Source organism: Muscardinus avellanarius, assembly GCF_963383645.1.
Source record: "Muscardinus avellanarius genome assembly, chromosome: 12".
Taxonomy (NCBI): domain Eukaryota; kingdom Metazoa; phylum Chordata; class Mammalia; order Rodentia; family Gliridae; genus Muscardinus; species Muscardinus avellanarius.
The window spans coordinates 69,957,812-69,975,781 of NC_137798.1; the positions used below are offsets into that span (position 1 = coordinate 69,957,812).

Here is a 17,970-nt window from a genome sequence, read left to right on the forward strand (position 1 = left end):
TTCAAAGTGAATCATTTACTAACTGCAGTGGAATATGAATTGTTCATTCTGAAAAAAAAGTGCTTAGGAAATCCAACCAGAAATACGTTGGGCGTATTTTTAGATTTCCCACTTTTCACCATGACATATTTCCAAATATTTGTCAGGTATCTTAGTTAATAAACAAACCTCCATTTTTCTTGTCTAGTACTTGGCTACTTATGTTGCGTCGGTGGGAGCTAAAGATGGGATTAATTCATCCACTCATTGAAATATAACAGTATGAGCCAGACGTAGTGGTGCACATTTGTAATCCCAATACTTGGGAAGCTGAGAGAGGAGAATCACAGGTTCGAGGACAGCCTCAACAAGTAGTGAGACTTGCATCAGCCTGTGAGACCCTGTTTCCAAATAGAAATAAAATAGGGCTGGGAGTGTGGCTCAGAGGTAGAGTGCCCCTGGGCTCAATCCCCAGTGCCCCCTCCCCACAGAAGCATCACAGTATGTCGCAGAGAGGTCTTTATTTAATGTTCTTAACTGATATATGCTTCTTGTATATTTTCTGTTCAGTTTATGGCAAAGGAGGGCCTGGCACAAATACCATCTGTGTTTCTAAAGGCTGGTTAGTTTCCTATGAGTGTCTGGAATGGAAAAAGATGCCTCCCAACCTGGGACAACTTTCTATTCCTCCCAAGTCAGGTTCTCACAGTGACTTCAGTCTATTTTTTGAGTTATTACTAATATTTGGCCAGATCATCTCTCAGACTCAGGTTCAAATATAAATGCCAAAGCATGTTCTAATAGCAAATATAAGTGAGCTTTAGATTGGCTGTCATTCTAGATGATTCTCATCACTTCTCCCCTCTTAATCACAAAGAAGTTTTGCATGCTAGTCAAAGGAAATAGACGCTCTAAGCTCAGTCAGCGTTTCAGAAAGAAATGACTCATGTGTTCAGCTTCCCAGGGAGAGCTGGGATGTTGTTCAGTGGTGGCATACTTGCCTACTGTGCTTGAGGCTTGGGTTTGATGCCCAGCACCCCAAAACAAAACAAAAGATATCTTTCAAGTCCAGGAAAGAAAAACAATAATTTCCCCTCTACCCTTCTAAGTTCTTGGCTGAAACTCCCTATAACGAAAGATAGATTAACAAAACAAAACAAAAAAAAACACCCAGAAATTTATTATAATATATGTACATATATTTTTTCATTTATATATAGAGATAGTAAAAAATGAGTCACTCTGAGAGAGTGGTCTAAAATGCCAGTCTATACAGCATCTTCCTCTCTAGACAGTGAGAGAACAGTGTGGGGTGTCCAGGCGCTGGGAGGTGAGAAAGAATAAGGTTTGTTATGCAGATTTCAGTAGGTACCTTCTGATTAGTATCTGTGACTTATTTCTCTTCCTGATATGAGAGAAGATACCCTTATAAATGATTTCCTTTATAGATAAGTTTCTATTGCAAAAGAATAACAACTACACGTGTGTGTGTGTGTGTGTGTGTGTGTGTGTGTGTGTGTGTGTGTGTTACTGAGGGTGGAACCCAGGGGCTTTTCTACCTCCAGGCTATACTCCCAGACCTATTTTTTTATACTTTATTTGGAAACAGGGTCTCACTAAGTTGCTGAGAGCCTCACTAAGTAGCTGAGGCTGGCTTCGAACCTGTGTGATCCTCCTGTCTCAGCCTCCCAAGCGCTGGGATTCAAGCTTGCACCACCACGCCCAGCTCAGCTACACTTTTCAGACCTTCTCTAGGATCTCTAGTTTCTCAAGAGAATCAATTCAAAATAATCCCTATGCCACTGAGACCTTTTGGGAATGGCATATTCTAGTCTTCTAGAGAAGTAAAAAGTAATCCGTCTTCATCTGTTTTCTGTGTGACTGTTGCCAGGGACCCAAACATCAAAAGTGCTATTAGTTTGCCGGGCGTGGTAGCGCACGTTTGTAATCCCAGCGCTTGGGAGGCTGAGACAGGAGGATCCCACAGGTTCAAAGCAAGCCTCAGCTTCTTAGTGAGGCTCTCAGCAACTGAGTGAGACCCTGTTTCCAAATAAAGTATAAAATAGGTCTGGGAGTATAGCCTGGAGATAGAAAGCCCCTGGGTTCCACCCCCAGTACCACCAAGGAAAAAAAAAATTGCTTTTAGTTTGAATATGGTGGGCTAGGCCCCTGGAGAAGTTGGTGTAATGCCAGGCATAGCAGATTCCCTCTCTGACTTTGTCCCAAGCCTGTCATCTTGCAGAACTTCTGATCCAGTTGTGTCATATAGTGAGTAGACATATGGCAACTATCACAAATAGAAATAAAATAGGGCTGGGAGCGGAGCTCGGCATTTAAGGAAAGCTTGGTAGCAGTCTTGTGTCAGGGGCTCCTTCACAACTGGAAGACTTGCCTTCTAACCTGTTCTCTATAAGCTGCTTTTTCTTCTCAGCTTCATCTCATGCTGGGGGAGGACACTGCCTCTCCAGCCCTGGCATAAGTTGGATCCATAGAACCAGACTGCAACATACCTGCATATATATGTGTACCCCTGGCCCCCAGCACCCTGCAGCCTCACAATTGTTGTGCACATCACATCTCTTGGCTCCCCACTTTTGTCTTTTTCCTGTATAATCCCAGAGGTGTTATCAGAACAGGGAAGACAGTTTTCTGGACTAGCTGTTTTCCCAGTCTGGCCAAACCGAGAAGGAATTATTTTCTTGCTTCACCAACATCCCTCTCCTCTCCTCTCCTCTCCTCTCCTCTCCTCTCCTCTCCTCTCCTCTCCTCTCCTCTCCTTTCCTCTCTTCTCTCTCTGTTAATTAAACTCTTGAGGCAGCGAGTGCCCAGACCAGGTCTGTTAAAACCCCCAGAGTCAGGCCACTGGCTGGGGACTGCAGTAACACTCTCATCTCGATTTGTTTTTTTCTCTCCTATGTCCTGTATCCTTACCAGGCCAAAGTAGAAGAAAAGATCCAGGAGGTCTTCAGTTCTTACAAGTTCAACCACCTTGTACCAAGGTAAGCATGGGTGGGGTCCTAGGGGACTGACTGGGAAAGCAGTCCCCCGTGGGAGCAGTCCCCCGTGGGAGCTATTCGCCTTCTTCCTTGTGCTTATCTAAACTAACCATGGGCGCAATGCCACTGGGATGCTGTTTCTTGACCATATGGCTACCTGGTATACTCATGACCCCAACTTCTGCCTCTCTTAGAATACTATGTGAGCCAGGCACGGTAGCCCACACCTCTAGTCCCAGTACTTGGGAGGCTGAGACAGGAGGATTGCAAGCTCAAGGCCAGCCTCAGCAATTTAGTGAGGTTCCTCAGCAACTTAGTGAGATCCTGTTTCAAAAAATAAAAAAATAGAGCTGGGCGTGGTGGCGCACGCTTGTAATCCCCACGCTTGTGGACTGAGACAGGAGGATCGCACACGGTCGAAGCCAGCCTTGGTTACTTAGTGAGGCTCTCAGCAACTTAGTGAGACCCTGTTTCCAAAAACAAAAATAAACAAACAAAAAGGTCTGGGAGTATAACCCAGAGGTAGAAAGCCCCTGGGCTCCACCCCCAGAACTACATACACACACACACACACACACACACAAAATAGGGCTGGGGGTGTAAGTCAAGAGGAAGATTGCCTCTGGGTTCAATTCTCCACTATCAAACAAGAAACAAACTCTCAGAGTTGCCAGGTGTTAGGCGTGATGGCCCAGGCCTGAGGTCTCAGGGTGGGGAGTGGAATTTAAGCTTTGATTAGTTATAGCCTGCTGCTTTAGTGTCCAGATGAGAACTCTCAAGTTTCTCTTTTTCACATTATACTTTGAAACAGATATAGAACCCCAGGCTACAAAGGACAGATTCCTTTTATGTAAATTATTATTGTTATATTACTACTATTTTCCAGCTAGGGATTGAGCCCAGGGCCTTACATGCTAGGTAAGTAGCACTAAGCTTCACCCTCAGTTCCAAATTATTATTTGAATGGAAAACTGTGAGAAATTTGAGCTTCTCCCAGCCTGGTCCTTGTTGGCAATTTTGCAGCAGATCCAAGAATAAAATTCCAACTGTGAAAAACTATGCTTTTTGTTTTTCTTAGCACTTAGCAAGTTGAACTCTTCTAAGCCCTGTAGAGTCTGAAATTCCAAAAAGGGAATTAAAAGAAAAACTCTTAAGTTTGTGCCTTTATTTTCTCTCTTTTTCCCCCCAGTATTTTGTAATCTATCACACTAATCATAGGGTTATCTCATCCTTTTATTACTATTTCTCTTTAAGTCATAAATTGTTTCTCTGAAATCATCCTGGGTTATCTTTCCAGCCATTAGAATTGATCAGGAACCCCAAACCGTGTGTGGTCACCATTTTCTCTTCATGATAGAGCACTTCTCTTTGACAGACCCCCACGAAGTGTGATGAGATACCGGGATTCACCAAGCTTGGGGAGTCCAGCCTCCCCTCCCTGCTGTGTCTCCTGACTTGCTGAGACTGAACTGACCAGGCTCTGGGTGTTTCTTATGGAACATGACACACAGCTCCAGCCTTGTTAGCTTTGTCTTTTTTTTTTAACCACCATTTTCTTACATATATATATATATATATATATATATATATATATTTTTTTTTTTTTTTTTTCTTTCCTGATTAGCCATTGCAGGGACAGCTAGAAAGGGCAAGTGCTTATAGGGAAAGGCAGGTGGAAAGGTTCACTTTATCTTCCTTCCTGGGGAAAGATGAAGTGAAAAATATTAACCACCAAGAGGAGTCTTTCCCCAGACTGCTAGACTAGATCCCTGCATTAACCTAGAGCTCAGACCTCAGTAAAATGAATTACATGTGCCACCGCTGGAGGTTAGCAAAGGACACCATTTATTTCAACGGCTCAGGAGAACATGCTGTCAGCGCGATGGCATTTCGCTGCCCCTGTATACAAGCCTGTGCTGGCTAGCCTCCTCAGTGCTGGGGAGACTTGGTGGTGGTGAGGGGCAGGATCGCTGGGGGGCAGCTCTGTTGCTCCGGGTGACTCACCTGACGGGGCTCTGTGGGCACGCGGTCTCTGTGCTTCCCACAGGGCCTTTGATGATCTGATCTCCCCTTTTCACATCAGCATGAGGTGAGGGACACAGAGAAGCTACAGTCTGGGAAGATGTTTTGGGAGTGATGGCCGAGGACAGTGAAGGAGAAGGATCCCCTGATTCATAGGTCAGGGATCAGGTGTGGGTGGAAAATGAAAATGTTCTTCTTGGGCTTGGACCCTTGTGGAAAAAGAATATGTCAGGGCTCTGGGTTTGCTTCAGAACTGTGACAATTTCCCATTTCATCGTAGTTACCTATGAAAATGAGTGTTTTAAAGGATGCTAAATTAGAGTGCTGACAGAGATACTATACATTTTGTCTGAATAGCTGCCTATGTAAAATGCATATCAATATAAGGCTGAAGCCAAACATCACCATCCTAGAATGAACTAAGAAGAATAAATCTGGCTCAGTGGTAGAGAGCTTGTCTAGCATGTGCAAGGCCCTAGGTTTGATTCCCTAGCACTGAAATAAAAAGAATAACTGAAATTTATCAGAAGTTTAAATTACCACTATTATAATATTTAACACTTTAGTCGTCAAAATTTAGAAGTCTAGCTGGGCATGGTGGCGAACGCTTGTAATCCCCGTGCTTGGGAGACTGAGACAGGAAGATCATGCAGGTTCGAAGCCAGCCACACTGGCTTAAGAGACCCTGTTTCCAAATAAAAATATAAAAATAGGTCTGGGAGTATAGCCTGGAGGTAGAAGGGTTTCCAGGAACCCCAGTACTACCAAAAAAAAAAATATATATATATATAATAAATTAGAAGTCTACCAGTATAATGCAGGAACAAACCTTCACGATAGCTGAAGTGGGTGTCCGATTTTAGCAGTGGTAGGTGACGGGGCCTGTTTGTGCTTCTGAGGTCGTGATGCTAATCAGACGTGACAGAATCACACACTGCCAGGACCACTGACCACACGCAGCCCAGGACACCCGCAGTGATGCCGAAGCAGGTGTGTGCCTGCTATTCAGCCTTCTAGAGCCAAAGTAGAATAGCACATCTGGCTGCAGTTCAAGGAGCTGAAAGTTGGTGCATTCTGTAATTAATCTACTTCCCAGAAATGATTTTGTCTCTCTGTAGCTTTGAAATGTGCATCCTATCCTGGAGTGAGGTAGTAGATCCCAAGGATTTTTTTTTTTTGAGGGGTTGGGGGGTTCTGGAGATTGAACCCAGGGTCCTGCACATACTAGGTGAGTGCTCTACCATGGAGCTATAATCTGAGGTGCTTTTTTTGGGGGGGGGGAGGTACTGGGGTTCCTGGAAGCCCTTCTACCTCTGGGTTATACTCCCAGACCTATTTTTATATTTTACTTGGAAACAGAGTCCTGCTTGATTCTCCTGTCTCTGCCTCCTAAGCATGGGGATTACAAGCGTGCGCCACCACGCCCGGCCCCAAGGTGCTTTTTAATCATACTTTTAATAGTTTTGTTTGTTTCTGTGTATGGTAGCATACACCTGTAATCCCAGTACTTGGGAAATTGAGACAGGAGAATCAGATTCAAGGCTAACCTCAGCAACTTGGTGAGACCCTGTTTCAAAATAAAAACACAAAATAGGGCTGGAGTATAGCTCAGAGAGAATGTCCCCCCTAGGTTCCATCCCTAGTACTACACACACAAAAAAATTATTCTTAATCTGTCAACATCTTGCTTTCTTCTAAAAGTAAATATTTCCTTCCCCTTTCCTTCTTATTGTTCTACAACCTCATGAATTTACCCTTCTCCATTTATTTTATTAACATACATACATTTATTTATTTATCGTACTGCAAATTGAACCTGGGGACATTTTACCTCTGAGCTACACCCCAGCCTTATTTTTTTTTTAATTTTGAATCAGGGTCTCACTAGGTTGATGAGAGTCTCACTACTTGCTGAGTCTGTCCTTGAACCTGCGATCCTCCTGTCTCAGCCTTCTACATACTAGGATTATAGGCATGCTCCACAATGTCCATCTTTTATTCCATTAACTTGAATAAGAAATCTGAAATGCATATCACTCACTCTGCAACAGTACCTGGAGGGCGTACCACAGCCCAGGTGCTCTGCTGGGCTTGGGAAGCAGCATGCACAAGGGTGGCCCTGGCCCTGCCCGCGTGGGGCTCCCAGTCTCACGGGGAGGTGGACATTAAGCAGATAAACACAAATGCCTGTCACCAGCAGCACGCTCTACGAGAGAGCCACAGGGGATCAGACTCAGATGGAGAGTCAGGGATGGCCGCTCAGAGGCATTAAAGCTGAGACCTGCCAGGTGAGTAGCGCAGAGGGAACAGGTGTGTAAGAGCCCTGAGGCCACAGAGAACAGCTCAGAGAAGGCAGCGGAGGGGAGCTCAGAGTGATGAGGTTGGAGGAAGCAGGGGACACCTTGTGAGAGCCTTGGCGCCCAGGGGCTCATCCCTAGTAAGACATACGGTTTCCACCACACATGTGTGTGAGTTCTTTCCAGTATCCGTATTGTATTTACCTCCACAGGTGTTCCTCTTATGTGTCACACTCGCCCACTCCCAGTACAGGTCCTGGGGTCTGCTTGCGCTGACGCCTCTCCCACCCCTCCCGCACAAGGGACTGTCTTGTTCTGTGCCACCAAGTTGGCTTTGGGGCTGGGGTGTGCAGGGGCAAAAGGGGGAGGGCTTTAGCTTTTCTTTAACTTCCTACACAGAAAAGGAATTTTGATCGAGGTGAACCGAGAATAAAGGAATGGTAAGGCTGATAGTCAGCTTGGGCTGCCACTACCGAAGACCACAGGCTGGGTGTTCTGAAACCCAGAAACCAGGCAGGAAATCCGAGTCAAGATGCCAGCAGGGTGGGATTCTCCCGAGGTCCTCTTGGGCTCGTGGGTGGCCGCCTTCGAGCGGTGTCCTCGGCGCCTTTTCTCTGTGCTCTCACCTCCCTGGTGCCGCTTTCTCCTCCCTTAGGAGACCAGTCTTACTGGATTGGGGCCTCACCCTTATGACCTCAGTCAGCCTTAAATACCTCTTTAAGGGTCCCGTTTCCAAACACAGTTGTGTTAGAGGGTAAGGTTTCAACCATGAGTCTTGGAGGAGTATACTTCAACAAATAACAGCAAGGCTGTTAGTATAGTTCCTGATGGAGGGAAAAAAAAACCAAAAACCAAAAAACTGGATATATATCCCTTCAATTTAAAAAAAATCATAAGCCAACGTGTGTGTGTGTGTGTGTGTGTGTGTGTGTGTGTGTGTGTGTTTGCTTGCATGCGCGCACACATGTGGTATGGGTTTAACTGGATAAGAGTGAAAGAGAAGTTTCCATTGTGGAAATTGGTCACTGAGAAGCGTTTCTCTTTCCCTGGTTGTGGTCTGATTGTCTGGGTGAGGTTCCAGGTGGAAGAACAGATACTGAGGAGTTCATTTTTTTTTTTTTTTTTTTTTTTTTTTTTTTTGCGGGTCTGGGGATGGAACCCAGGGGCATTCTACCTCTGAACTACACCCCCTGCCCTATTTTTTTTTTTTTTTTTTGGTGGTACTGAGGGTAGAACTCAGAAGCTTTCTACCTCCAGGCTATACTCCCAGACCTATTTTTTATATTCTATTTGGAAACAGGGTCTCACTAAGTTGCTGAGAGCCTCACTAAGTAATTGAAGCTGGCTTCAAACCTGTGCGATCCTCCTGTCTCAGTCTCCCAAGTGCTGGGATTACAAGCATGTGTCACCACGCCGAGCTCTCCTGCCCTATATTTTTATTCTTTATTTTGAAACCGGGTCTCACTGAGTTGCAGAGGGCCTCACTAAGTAGCTAAGGCTGTCTTTGAACCACGATCCTCCGGTCTCAGCCTCCCGAATGCTGGGATTACAAGTGTGCGCCACCACGCCCGGCTTGAGAAGTTCGTCTTTGGGGTGGCTCAAGTTCTGCCCCTCAGAGGCTAACTTGGAGCAGAAGACAGGTGGACAGATTTCCTCCAATTAGAGCCCATGTAAGGTCTTTCTTTTAGGTGTTTCTGTGTTACCCAGACCAATCGCAAACTCTTGGGCTCCAGTATTCCTCCTGCCTCAGCCTCCCACAGACACATCAACTGTGCCTGTTTTTTTTTTTTTATTGTTGTTGTTTTCTGGTGGTACTAGGGATGGAACCTGCTGGATCATTCTACCTCTGAGCTACACTCTTGGCCATTTTTTATCTGTTTTGAAACAGTCTTACTAAGTTGCTGAGGGTCAGTGGTTCCCGCTCTCCACCGCCCTGCCTGGCGTGCGGTGCTCGGCCTCCCCTCACTCCATGCCTGCCCTGGCTAAGTCGCTCAGGTCCTCCCGAGTCTTCTTTCCGTCAGCCTACCCAGGCCTTAGTTTCTGACCTGCTCAGCCCAGGCCAGCACATGCGGGGGGGCTATTTCAGCAAGTCCCTTATTTCTCCCCGTGCCTTCCCTCGTCAGCCTTCCCGCTTCTCCCATCTTGCCGGTCCTTCCCAGAGCAGCCCACTTGCTGCTTCTGCTGGACTCTCAGGAAAACCCCCCAGCAGTGCCTGCTGAGCGGCTTCACCAGGTATATGCCACGTGGCTTCTCTGTGCCTCAGCTAACTGCCCCACACTCCTTTTATTTCTCTCCTGTGGGTTCCCCGACACATTCCGCACTGAGGCTGTCTTCAGCTCTCCCTGATCTTGGCTCCTAGTTCCTGAGAAAAGGGGGCCGTCCTACAGGCTTTCTCGGCATCCTCCTCCCCACTTCAAAGCTGAAGATCTGGCGACTTCTTACTCTCACCCCTCATTTCCATCTCTCAAGATGTAGACGTCTTCCTTACTGCCAGATTCACATCTCCTGCTGCCTAAAATACTTTATAATCCTTTTAAGATTTATTTGCCTTTGTTTTTTTTTGTTATTGTTGTTGTTTCTTTTTTTTTTTTTTTTGGTGGTACTGGGTATGGAACCCAGGGGCCTTCTACCTTTGGGCTACACTCCCAGACCTATTTTATATTTTATTTGGAAACAGGGTCTCTTAAGCCGGCTGAGGCTGGCTTTGAACCTGCGCGATCCCCTGTCTTCGCCTCCCAAGCACAGGGATTACAAGCTTGAGCCACCACGCCCGGCTTGCCTTTGTTTCTTTAAATACCTTTAATGAGATAAAATTCATATCACATCATTCACCCATTTAAAGTGCAGAATTTGGTGGTTTTTATTATAATCACAGAGTTGTATAGCCATCAACCACAGTTAATTTAGAACATTTTCAATCACCCCAAAAGAAATCTTGTGCCCTTGGCCAGGCATGAGTACAAATAGCGCATGCCTGTAATCCCAGTGGCTTGGGAGGCAGAGGCAGAAGGATTGCAACTTTGATGCCAGCCTGGGCAGCTTAGTGAGACCCTGTCTCAAAATAAAACATCAGAAGATAAAGCTCAGTAATAGAGCCCCTTGTGTTCAATCCCCAGTACGAGAGAGAGAGAGAAAGAGAGAGAGCAAGAGAAAAGAAATCTTGTACCCTTTTGCCATCAGTCCTCAGGTCCTCCATCTCCTCCAACATCCTCTTAATATGCTGCTTTCTAGGGGTTTGTCCGTTCTGGACAAACCCCTAGAATCATCCAATGCATGTTATTTTCTGACAGGGGTCTTTTGCATGGCATTTTTTCAAGGGTCTTCTCTGTTGTTGCATGGTGACTCCCAGTTGCTCTTAGGCTTAAAACCAAACTCCTGATGATCTTGCAAATCTCGCCTACTCGGACACCTTTGTACTCTTGGGTCTGATTTCTCTCTGCTTACTCCTACTTTTGTTCCGACTTCTGAACTGCGCTGACTTGAATGAGCCACTGTGTCCTCTTTATTTGGCCTGGTGAGCTTGTGTCCTTCTGGCCTTAGCCTCAGGACTGTTCTCCTTGGGCAGGCTTTCTGGCCCCCATGCCTTCCTGTGAGCTGCCAGAACCCGCTGCACTTCCCCATCACATGTTCATTGGGTGGGGCTCTACTTACCCTACACTTGTCTGTGTCTGCCCAGACCCTGGTTCTGCTCCACAGTCAGCCTGGACCCCGGCTCCAGACTGTGACGCTCTGCCCACTGAAAGGCTGCCTCCTGAGACCTGACCCCTGGCCCTTCCAGAAGAGAAATAGAGGCAAGCTTCCTGCCTCTGCAAGTTAGCAAGACCCTCAGCAGCTTAATGAGACTGTTTCCCAATAAAAAATACATAAAATGGGCTCAGAATGTATCTTGGAGGTAGAATGCCACTAGTTTAAATCCCCAGCACCATCAGAAAAAGAAACCCAGAGTTGGCTTATGGGCCACCAGGGTAGCTCAGGCCCCTTGCCCTTGCCCCATGGGCTCTGCACAGCTCCCTACCCAGCCCGCCTCGCTCTGCCCACTCCAGTGCTTTCTCCTGGCTGTTTGTAAACACAAGGTGAGTGAGTGCCTACTGTCACCAAGTTCTTTCTGATCATTTCTTTTTCTCAGCTTCAGAACCATCTGGGCTTCCCTTTGCCTACTAGATTGAGTAGAAATTCCACAGCCAGCCTCCCAGACCCCTATGAAAGGGTCTCAGCCGCCTTCTCTACCATTTCTCTTTAACTCCTGTATTTAGGCCCCATCTCTCCACCTGTCACTCCTCTTGCACACTCGGTGCCTGAGCAGCACGACACAGTAGCATTGGCTACCTGCAGCCACCTAAACTTTCATGAAAATCTCTTTCTCCACCGGGATTGCCCTCCTCAAATCCTGCATCTTCTGCACACTTTGCTGCTCGTTCTTTTTTACCGAGGTGTCCTCTTTCCCTTTGAACCACAGGAATAGTTTTTGTTTTTCCTTTATGCAACCTGCCCAGTTTCCCCCTTGTTCTGTGGCCTTATGTGCCTACCTCGTTACCATTACCAAACTGGGAGACTTTCTGGGGGTAGAAACTGCAATAATGCTCTTACTCTGCGCATAGAGCAGTTGTTGAAGCACCTACCTAGAAAAGGGAATGGTTCCCTTTCCTTTTGTTTCTGTAGTCAGCAAGAGCAGGGAATGTCTTGACATTCTTCTCCTCTTTCTTTCTTCCACAGTCACATAGGTCCCTTTTCGACACCCAGCAAGAAGTGCCGCCTCTGTCTTTGCCCGTGCAGGTGGTCATGGGCGGCACATTCCATTCCATCTCAAAGCCAGCATTGCTGACGTCAATGCCAAGGTCATGGCTGGCTGTGGAATACAAACACCATCCTCTGGCCAGGGCCCTGGGTCAGCATGTGGGAGGTGGAATTTCAGGGAGGGAATAATGGATGGATAACTGAGGGGCAGGCAGGGTACAAATTATAGGTCTCACAGAAGAGATCCCAGGAGAAATGGCTGAAATGACAGTGTCTAAACAAGTCAGGAAGGTTGAGTGGCTTACAGAGTAGAGGGTCACAGATAACCTGTTTTTTTTTTTTTTTTTTTTTGTGTGTGTGTGCTTTGTGTGTGTGTGTGTGTGTGTGTGTGTGTGTGTGTGTGTGTGTGTGTGTGCTGCAGATTAAACTCAGGAGCATTCTACCTCCAAAATATACTCCCAGCTTTATCTTATTTTTTAGTTTGAAACAGTCATCACCAAGTTGCGAGGCCATTCTTGAACCTGCGATCCTCCTGTCTCAGCTTCCTAAGGACTGAGATTACCGGCATGTGCTACCATGCCTGGCTTTATTTTTTACTTTGAGACAGAGTCTAAGTTGAGGCCGGCCTTGTACCTGTATTCTTGGTTGCTCAGCCTTCCAAGTGCTAGGATTACAGGTGTGTGAACCAGGCTGTGGTAGTGCACCCTTATACTCCTAATACTTAGGAGGCTGAGACAGAAGGATCACAGGTTTATGACCAACCTCAGCTACCTAGTGAGGCCCTGTTTCGAAACAAAGAATAAAAAACAGGCCTGGGATGTAGCTTTAAGATAGAATGTTCCTGGTTTCAATCCCTAATACTGAAAAACAAACAAACAAACAAACAAACAAAAAACTAAACGAGTGTGTGGCACCACGTCCAGCTAAGGTAGCCTGTCCTTAGAGCCTGAAGAACCTTGCGGGCAGCCCCTTGCTGCCTGGCTGCGGATAATCCTTGCAGCTTTTCAGTTAGGCCCAAGTTGCCTCTTTCAGGGGATGATCTCACTCAGAACATCTGCCAGCACACTTTTAGGCATTTCAGAGACATTCAGACTCAGGCCTCTTGGGTGCAGACACCCTGTGGAGTTACAAGAAGTCCCTGGGTATCTATTTAGTGACTGTGGAGGCTGCCCTGAGGCTGCCTGTGTGTGTGTGTGTGTGTGTGTGTGTGTGTGTGTGTGTGTGTGTGAATGTGCGTGGAGTGGAAAGGTGGGCTCATGGGCTCTTTGTCTTTCCAGGCTTATTTTGCAAAGGGAGAAACATTTCCATTATCTGAAAAGAGGCCTTCGACAGCTGACAGATGCCTACGAGGTAAACACGTTGTCCGGGAGCTCTTTCTATCAAGTTCTTGGCCAAGTTTCCCTCCCTCTTTTGTACTTGAGTGCCGAAGACTGCGGGGCCTGACCCGGTGTAGGTTCTCTTGCTGTACCTTGTGGCTCTGGAAGGAGCCAGGGCACTGTCACAGAGCTGGGTCTCCACTTTGGGAAGGTGCAGACTCAGGCCTCCTCCGGTCTGGTTGGCCCCAGAGCTTGTAGAGCCCCCTAGGTGGGGTGAGGCTTTCCTCCACTGTTTGATTGCAGCGGAAGGATGAATTCACGTGCTCGTTCCTGACCCCCTTGACTCTAGCTGAAAGTCAGGTACCTAGTCACCCCCAGTCCTGTACCCCGTAAGCTGATCTAGGTTCTCTGTTGGCCAGACGACCCATAAATGAATCCCAGAGATTATGACTTGTAGTTTAACACTGTAGGCCCAAACTTTGAGGGGATCTGAACACATATTTCTCAGATCCTTGGGGTTCCTAGAGGAGCCTTGGGGCTGTTGTGGTGGTGGGAGGAGCTTGGGTTGGGCTTGGGGCTGAGTGACAGGCAGGGGTGAGTATGAACAAGAGGACTCTAATCTTCCTGCCCCACTTTGTTAATTAATTAATTTATTTTTGGTACTGGGGATGGAACCCAGGGGCGTTCGACTTCTGAGCTACATCCCCAGCCCTATTTTTTATTTTTTACTTTGAAACAGGGTCTCACTGAGTTGCAGAGGGCTTCACTAAGTAGCTGAGGCTGGCCTCCAACCACAGTCTCCCTGTCTCAGCCTCCCAAATTCTGGGATGACAAGTGAGCACCACTGTGCCCGGCTACCTGCCCCACTTTAAACAGAATAGCTAAGCTGGGTATGGTGGCACATACCTGTAATCCTGGTGCTTGGGAGACAGATAGGAGGATCACATGTTTGAGACTAACCTCAGCAACCTAGCGAGACCCTGTTTCAAAAATAAAAAAAATAAAAAGGGTTGGGGGGGGGTATAGTTTGGAGGTAGAATACCCCTGGGTTCAATCCCCAGTACCACAAAAATAAAATAAACAGAGCAGCTCTGCTTTATTCTGTTTTATTTTAGAGTTCTGCATTTGATTATTTATGGCAGGGATTTGCTCCCTCGAATGCCTGTAGGGCTCAGGCAGGCAGCAGAAGCAAGCCAGTTGGCCTGAGTGGAGTCCGGCGGGCATGAGGCCTCACACGTTTACCCTGTTCCCGCTGCTCGCTGCCATCTGGGAATGCAGACCCAAGGGTGCCAGGTTTTGTTTGTTTGTTTCCAAATGAATACTCAAATCCAGATTTTTATGCGATTTTCCTATAAGATGCTGCAATCAATTCCAGTTAAACAAAGCAAAACACATCCGCAGGCTAGATTAAGCTGTGGACTATCTGTTTTCAGCCCTTGACTCAAATCCTCAGGAGTTGGGTCCCATCGACCCTGATAAGGGTGATGCCACAGCAGCCCACAGTCCCCTCAGCAGTGTGCTGGAAGCTCACCCTGCTCGCTCTCATGTAACCCTCATAACTACTCCATCAGGGAGGTCGGCACTTATTTTTACAGGTAGGCAAATAAGCATAGAAGGATTAAATGATTTGCTCAAAAGCACATAGCTAGTAAGAAGAGAAGCTGGGATTCAAACACAGGCCAAATCCTTAGCGTATCTTCAGTGGCCCATCCAACCGCCCCCCAGGTGGCAAGTCAGCCACAGCGTGGACCATCACCGGGATTTTGAGGAGGGCTGCTGGGACCAATGGAAAGAGCACCAGATTGAGAGTCTAAAAACCTAGGTTCTTGTCTAAGCTCTGACATTTACTTTTTGTGTGTGTGGTACTGGGGATGGAACTCAGGGGCCTTCTACCTCTAGGCTCTACTCCCAGGCTTATTTTTATATTTTATTTGGAAACAGGGTCTCCCTAAATTGCTGAGAGCCTCACCAGGTAGCTGAGGCTGGTTTTGAACCTGCACAATCCTCCTGTCTCAGCTTCCCAAATACTGGGATTACAAACATGCACCACCATGCCTGGCTGACAGTTACTAATTTTATAATCTGAGAAAAGGTAATCTCTTTGGATCTCATTTGTAAACCCGTAAAACTGGGGGCACTACTACGACCTGCCCTGCCCTGCCCTGCCCAGCCTGAGTCTCTGTAGCCACCTGACTCGTGTCAGGATCAGGATCTGTCTACATGTCCCTTTTGGAGCCTTTGCCAACTCCCCAGGCAGAATCAGTCAGACTTTCCCAAATTCTGCCCCTGGTCCAGGTGTATGTACACATGCTGTCTTCCACCTTGTTCCAGAAAGACACGCGGTAACTTGTACTGCCTCTTCCTCAGCAGATACCGCACACATTCTGTATTCCAAATCTCTCAAGAATCAGAACCAAATCCCACTCATTTTCACACTCCCAGTGTCGACACAGCGCTGGGAGTTACCAAATACTTGTCGAATCCATGAGCAACTCAGTCCAGGCCGTCTCTTTGGGATATTATCTATCTCCTCGAGTCTATACTGGGAGAAACCAGAGCCCGTAACTTCCTGGTGCATAGAAGCCTTGCTGATGCCCACCAGGGAAAGACCCGTTGGGTTTAAGGGAAACTTCCTTTAAATTCCATTGTCATTTTCTCACAAACGGTCATTTCAGCTCCTGGCTAAGGCCACAAAGCAGACTGTCCTTCATTCACTGATGTTGTCCGGGCACAGATGTCCCCCCGCCCCAGGCTGCGGGGAGTAAAACAGATGTAGCCTTGTCAGCCGTGTCTTGGAATGACTCTGAATAAGGGTGTGTTTTCTCCCCGTCCCTCTCGCAGTGTCTGGATGCCAGCCGCCCATGGCTCTGCTACTGGATCCTGCACAGCTTGGAACTTCTGGATGAACCCATCCCCCAAATAGTGGCTACAGAGTGAGTCTGGCGTCAGGGAATAGGGGTGTTCTCGGGAATTGCATCTAGAGTTTGGGGTTCTTTTTGTTTGCGTTCTGTCTGGGTTTTGTTTGTTGTGAATGAAAAAACCCAGAGTGCTACAAAGAAACCCATGCCCTTCTCCTGACCTCCAGCAACTTCCTGAAACTCCTCCACATCAGAAGCCTCTTGTAAGCTGGTGGGTTGAACAAGACTTTGAACTCCAAAAGGCCACTTCTCTGGCCTGTTCTTTGGGCTCTTGGCTCCAGGCTTGAGAAAAAAACCTCCATCATCAACTCTGGGAGAGTTCATTTTGCCAGGAGTACAGTATGCATTTACAGAGCTACTGGGGGAGCATGGCCCAACCAGGGGGGCAAAATGCCTTTGCCTTCCATAAACTGCGTGGAAGTGCCCCCTCCCAGTGCCTGGAAGGACCGCGCAGCTCTTGTTGGGACTGGAGGGTTACTGTCTTAGTGTACCAGTGCCATGACTCACACTTCCCTTAAACCTCCGATTGATGATGCTCGCGCTAAGCACTGAGATTCTTCCCAGGCTGCCTGTGCAGATGGTCTCATGGGGTGGCACCTCATTCTCAGAAACTCATCACAATTCATGTATATATATATATATATATATTTTTTTTTTTTTTGCACTGAGAATTGGACCTAGGGACATTCTATCTCTAAACACATCCCTACATCCCACCTTTTTTTTTTTAAGCAGGGTCTCACTAAGCTGCTGAGGCTGACCACGAGCCTAGGATCCTTTCGTTCAGCCTCCTGAGTACTTGGGGTTTCAGGTGTGTGCCCCTGTACTCAGCGCATCACAGTTTATATACATATATATTTTTGTGTGTATGGTACTAGAGATTGAACCCAGTGGTGCTCTGCCTCTGAGCTATGCTCTCCACCCTATTTTGTTTTGAGACAGAGTCTCACTAAGTTACTGAGGGCTTGCTAAGTTACTAAGGCTGGTCTCAAACCTATGACCTTTTTATCTCAGCCTCCCAAGTGCTGGGATTACAGGCATGTGCCACCACTTGGCCCACAGTTTATAGTGTGTGTGTGTGTGTGTGTGTGTGTGTGTGTGTGTGTGTGTTACTGGGAGTTGAACCTAGGGGCATTCTACCTCTGAACTATACCCCTATACCTTTTTTATTTTTAAATTTTGAAACAGGATTTCACTAAATTGCAAAGGAACTCTCTTAAGTTGCTAAGCCTGGCTGCAACCCTGTAGTCCTCCTGTTTCAGTCTCCCAAATAGTGGGATTACAAGGGTGTGCTGTCATTCATTCCTAGCTGTAGTTTACATCATTTTGCGTGTGTGTGTGTGTGTGTGTGTGTTTGCTGGAGATGGTACTCAGGAGCTTTATACCTCCAGGCTATACCCCCAGACCTATTTTATTTTTTACTTGGAAACAGGGTCTCACTAAACTGCTGAGGCTGGCTTTGAACCTGCGATCCTTATCTCTCAGTTTTCCAAGTACTGCAATTACAAGCATACACTAACACAGCTGGCCAGTTTACATCTCTCTTTTTTTTTTTAAGGTACTGGGGGTTGAACTCAGGGGCATTCCACATCTGAGCTACACCCCCAGTCTTATTCTTTATTCTTTATTTTGGAAACAGGGTTTCACTACATTGTTGAGGGCCTCACTAAGTAGCTGAGGCTGACCATGAACCTGCGATCCTCCTGTC

At 46.9% G+C, this 17,970-nt stretch overlaps 1 protein-coding gene across 1 annotated transcript in view; it reads left to right on the forward strand.

Moving 5' to 3' along the window:
- LOC308271762 (protein farnesyltransferase subunit beta) overlaps positions 1–17,970 on the forward strand; it is a gene marked incomplete at both ends in the record, with an annotated part of 86,388 nt that overhangs the window by 16,076 nt on the left and 52,342 nt on the right. The window contains 3 exons of the mRNA XM_080708303.1: positions 2,914–2,978; positions 13,306–13,378; positions 16,186–16,277. Of these exons, the coding sequence (XP_080564429.1) occupies positions 2,914–2,978; positions 13,306–13,378; positions 16,186–16,277 (230 nt within the window). The remainder of the gene's footprint in view (positions 1–2,913; positions 2,979–13,305; positions 13,379–16,185; positions 16,278–17,970) is intronic.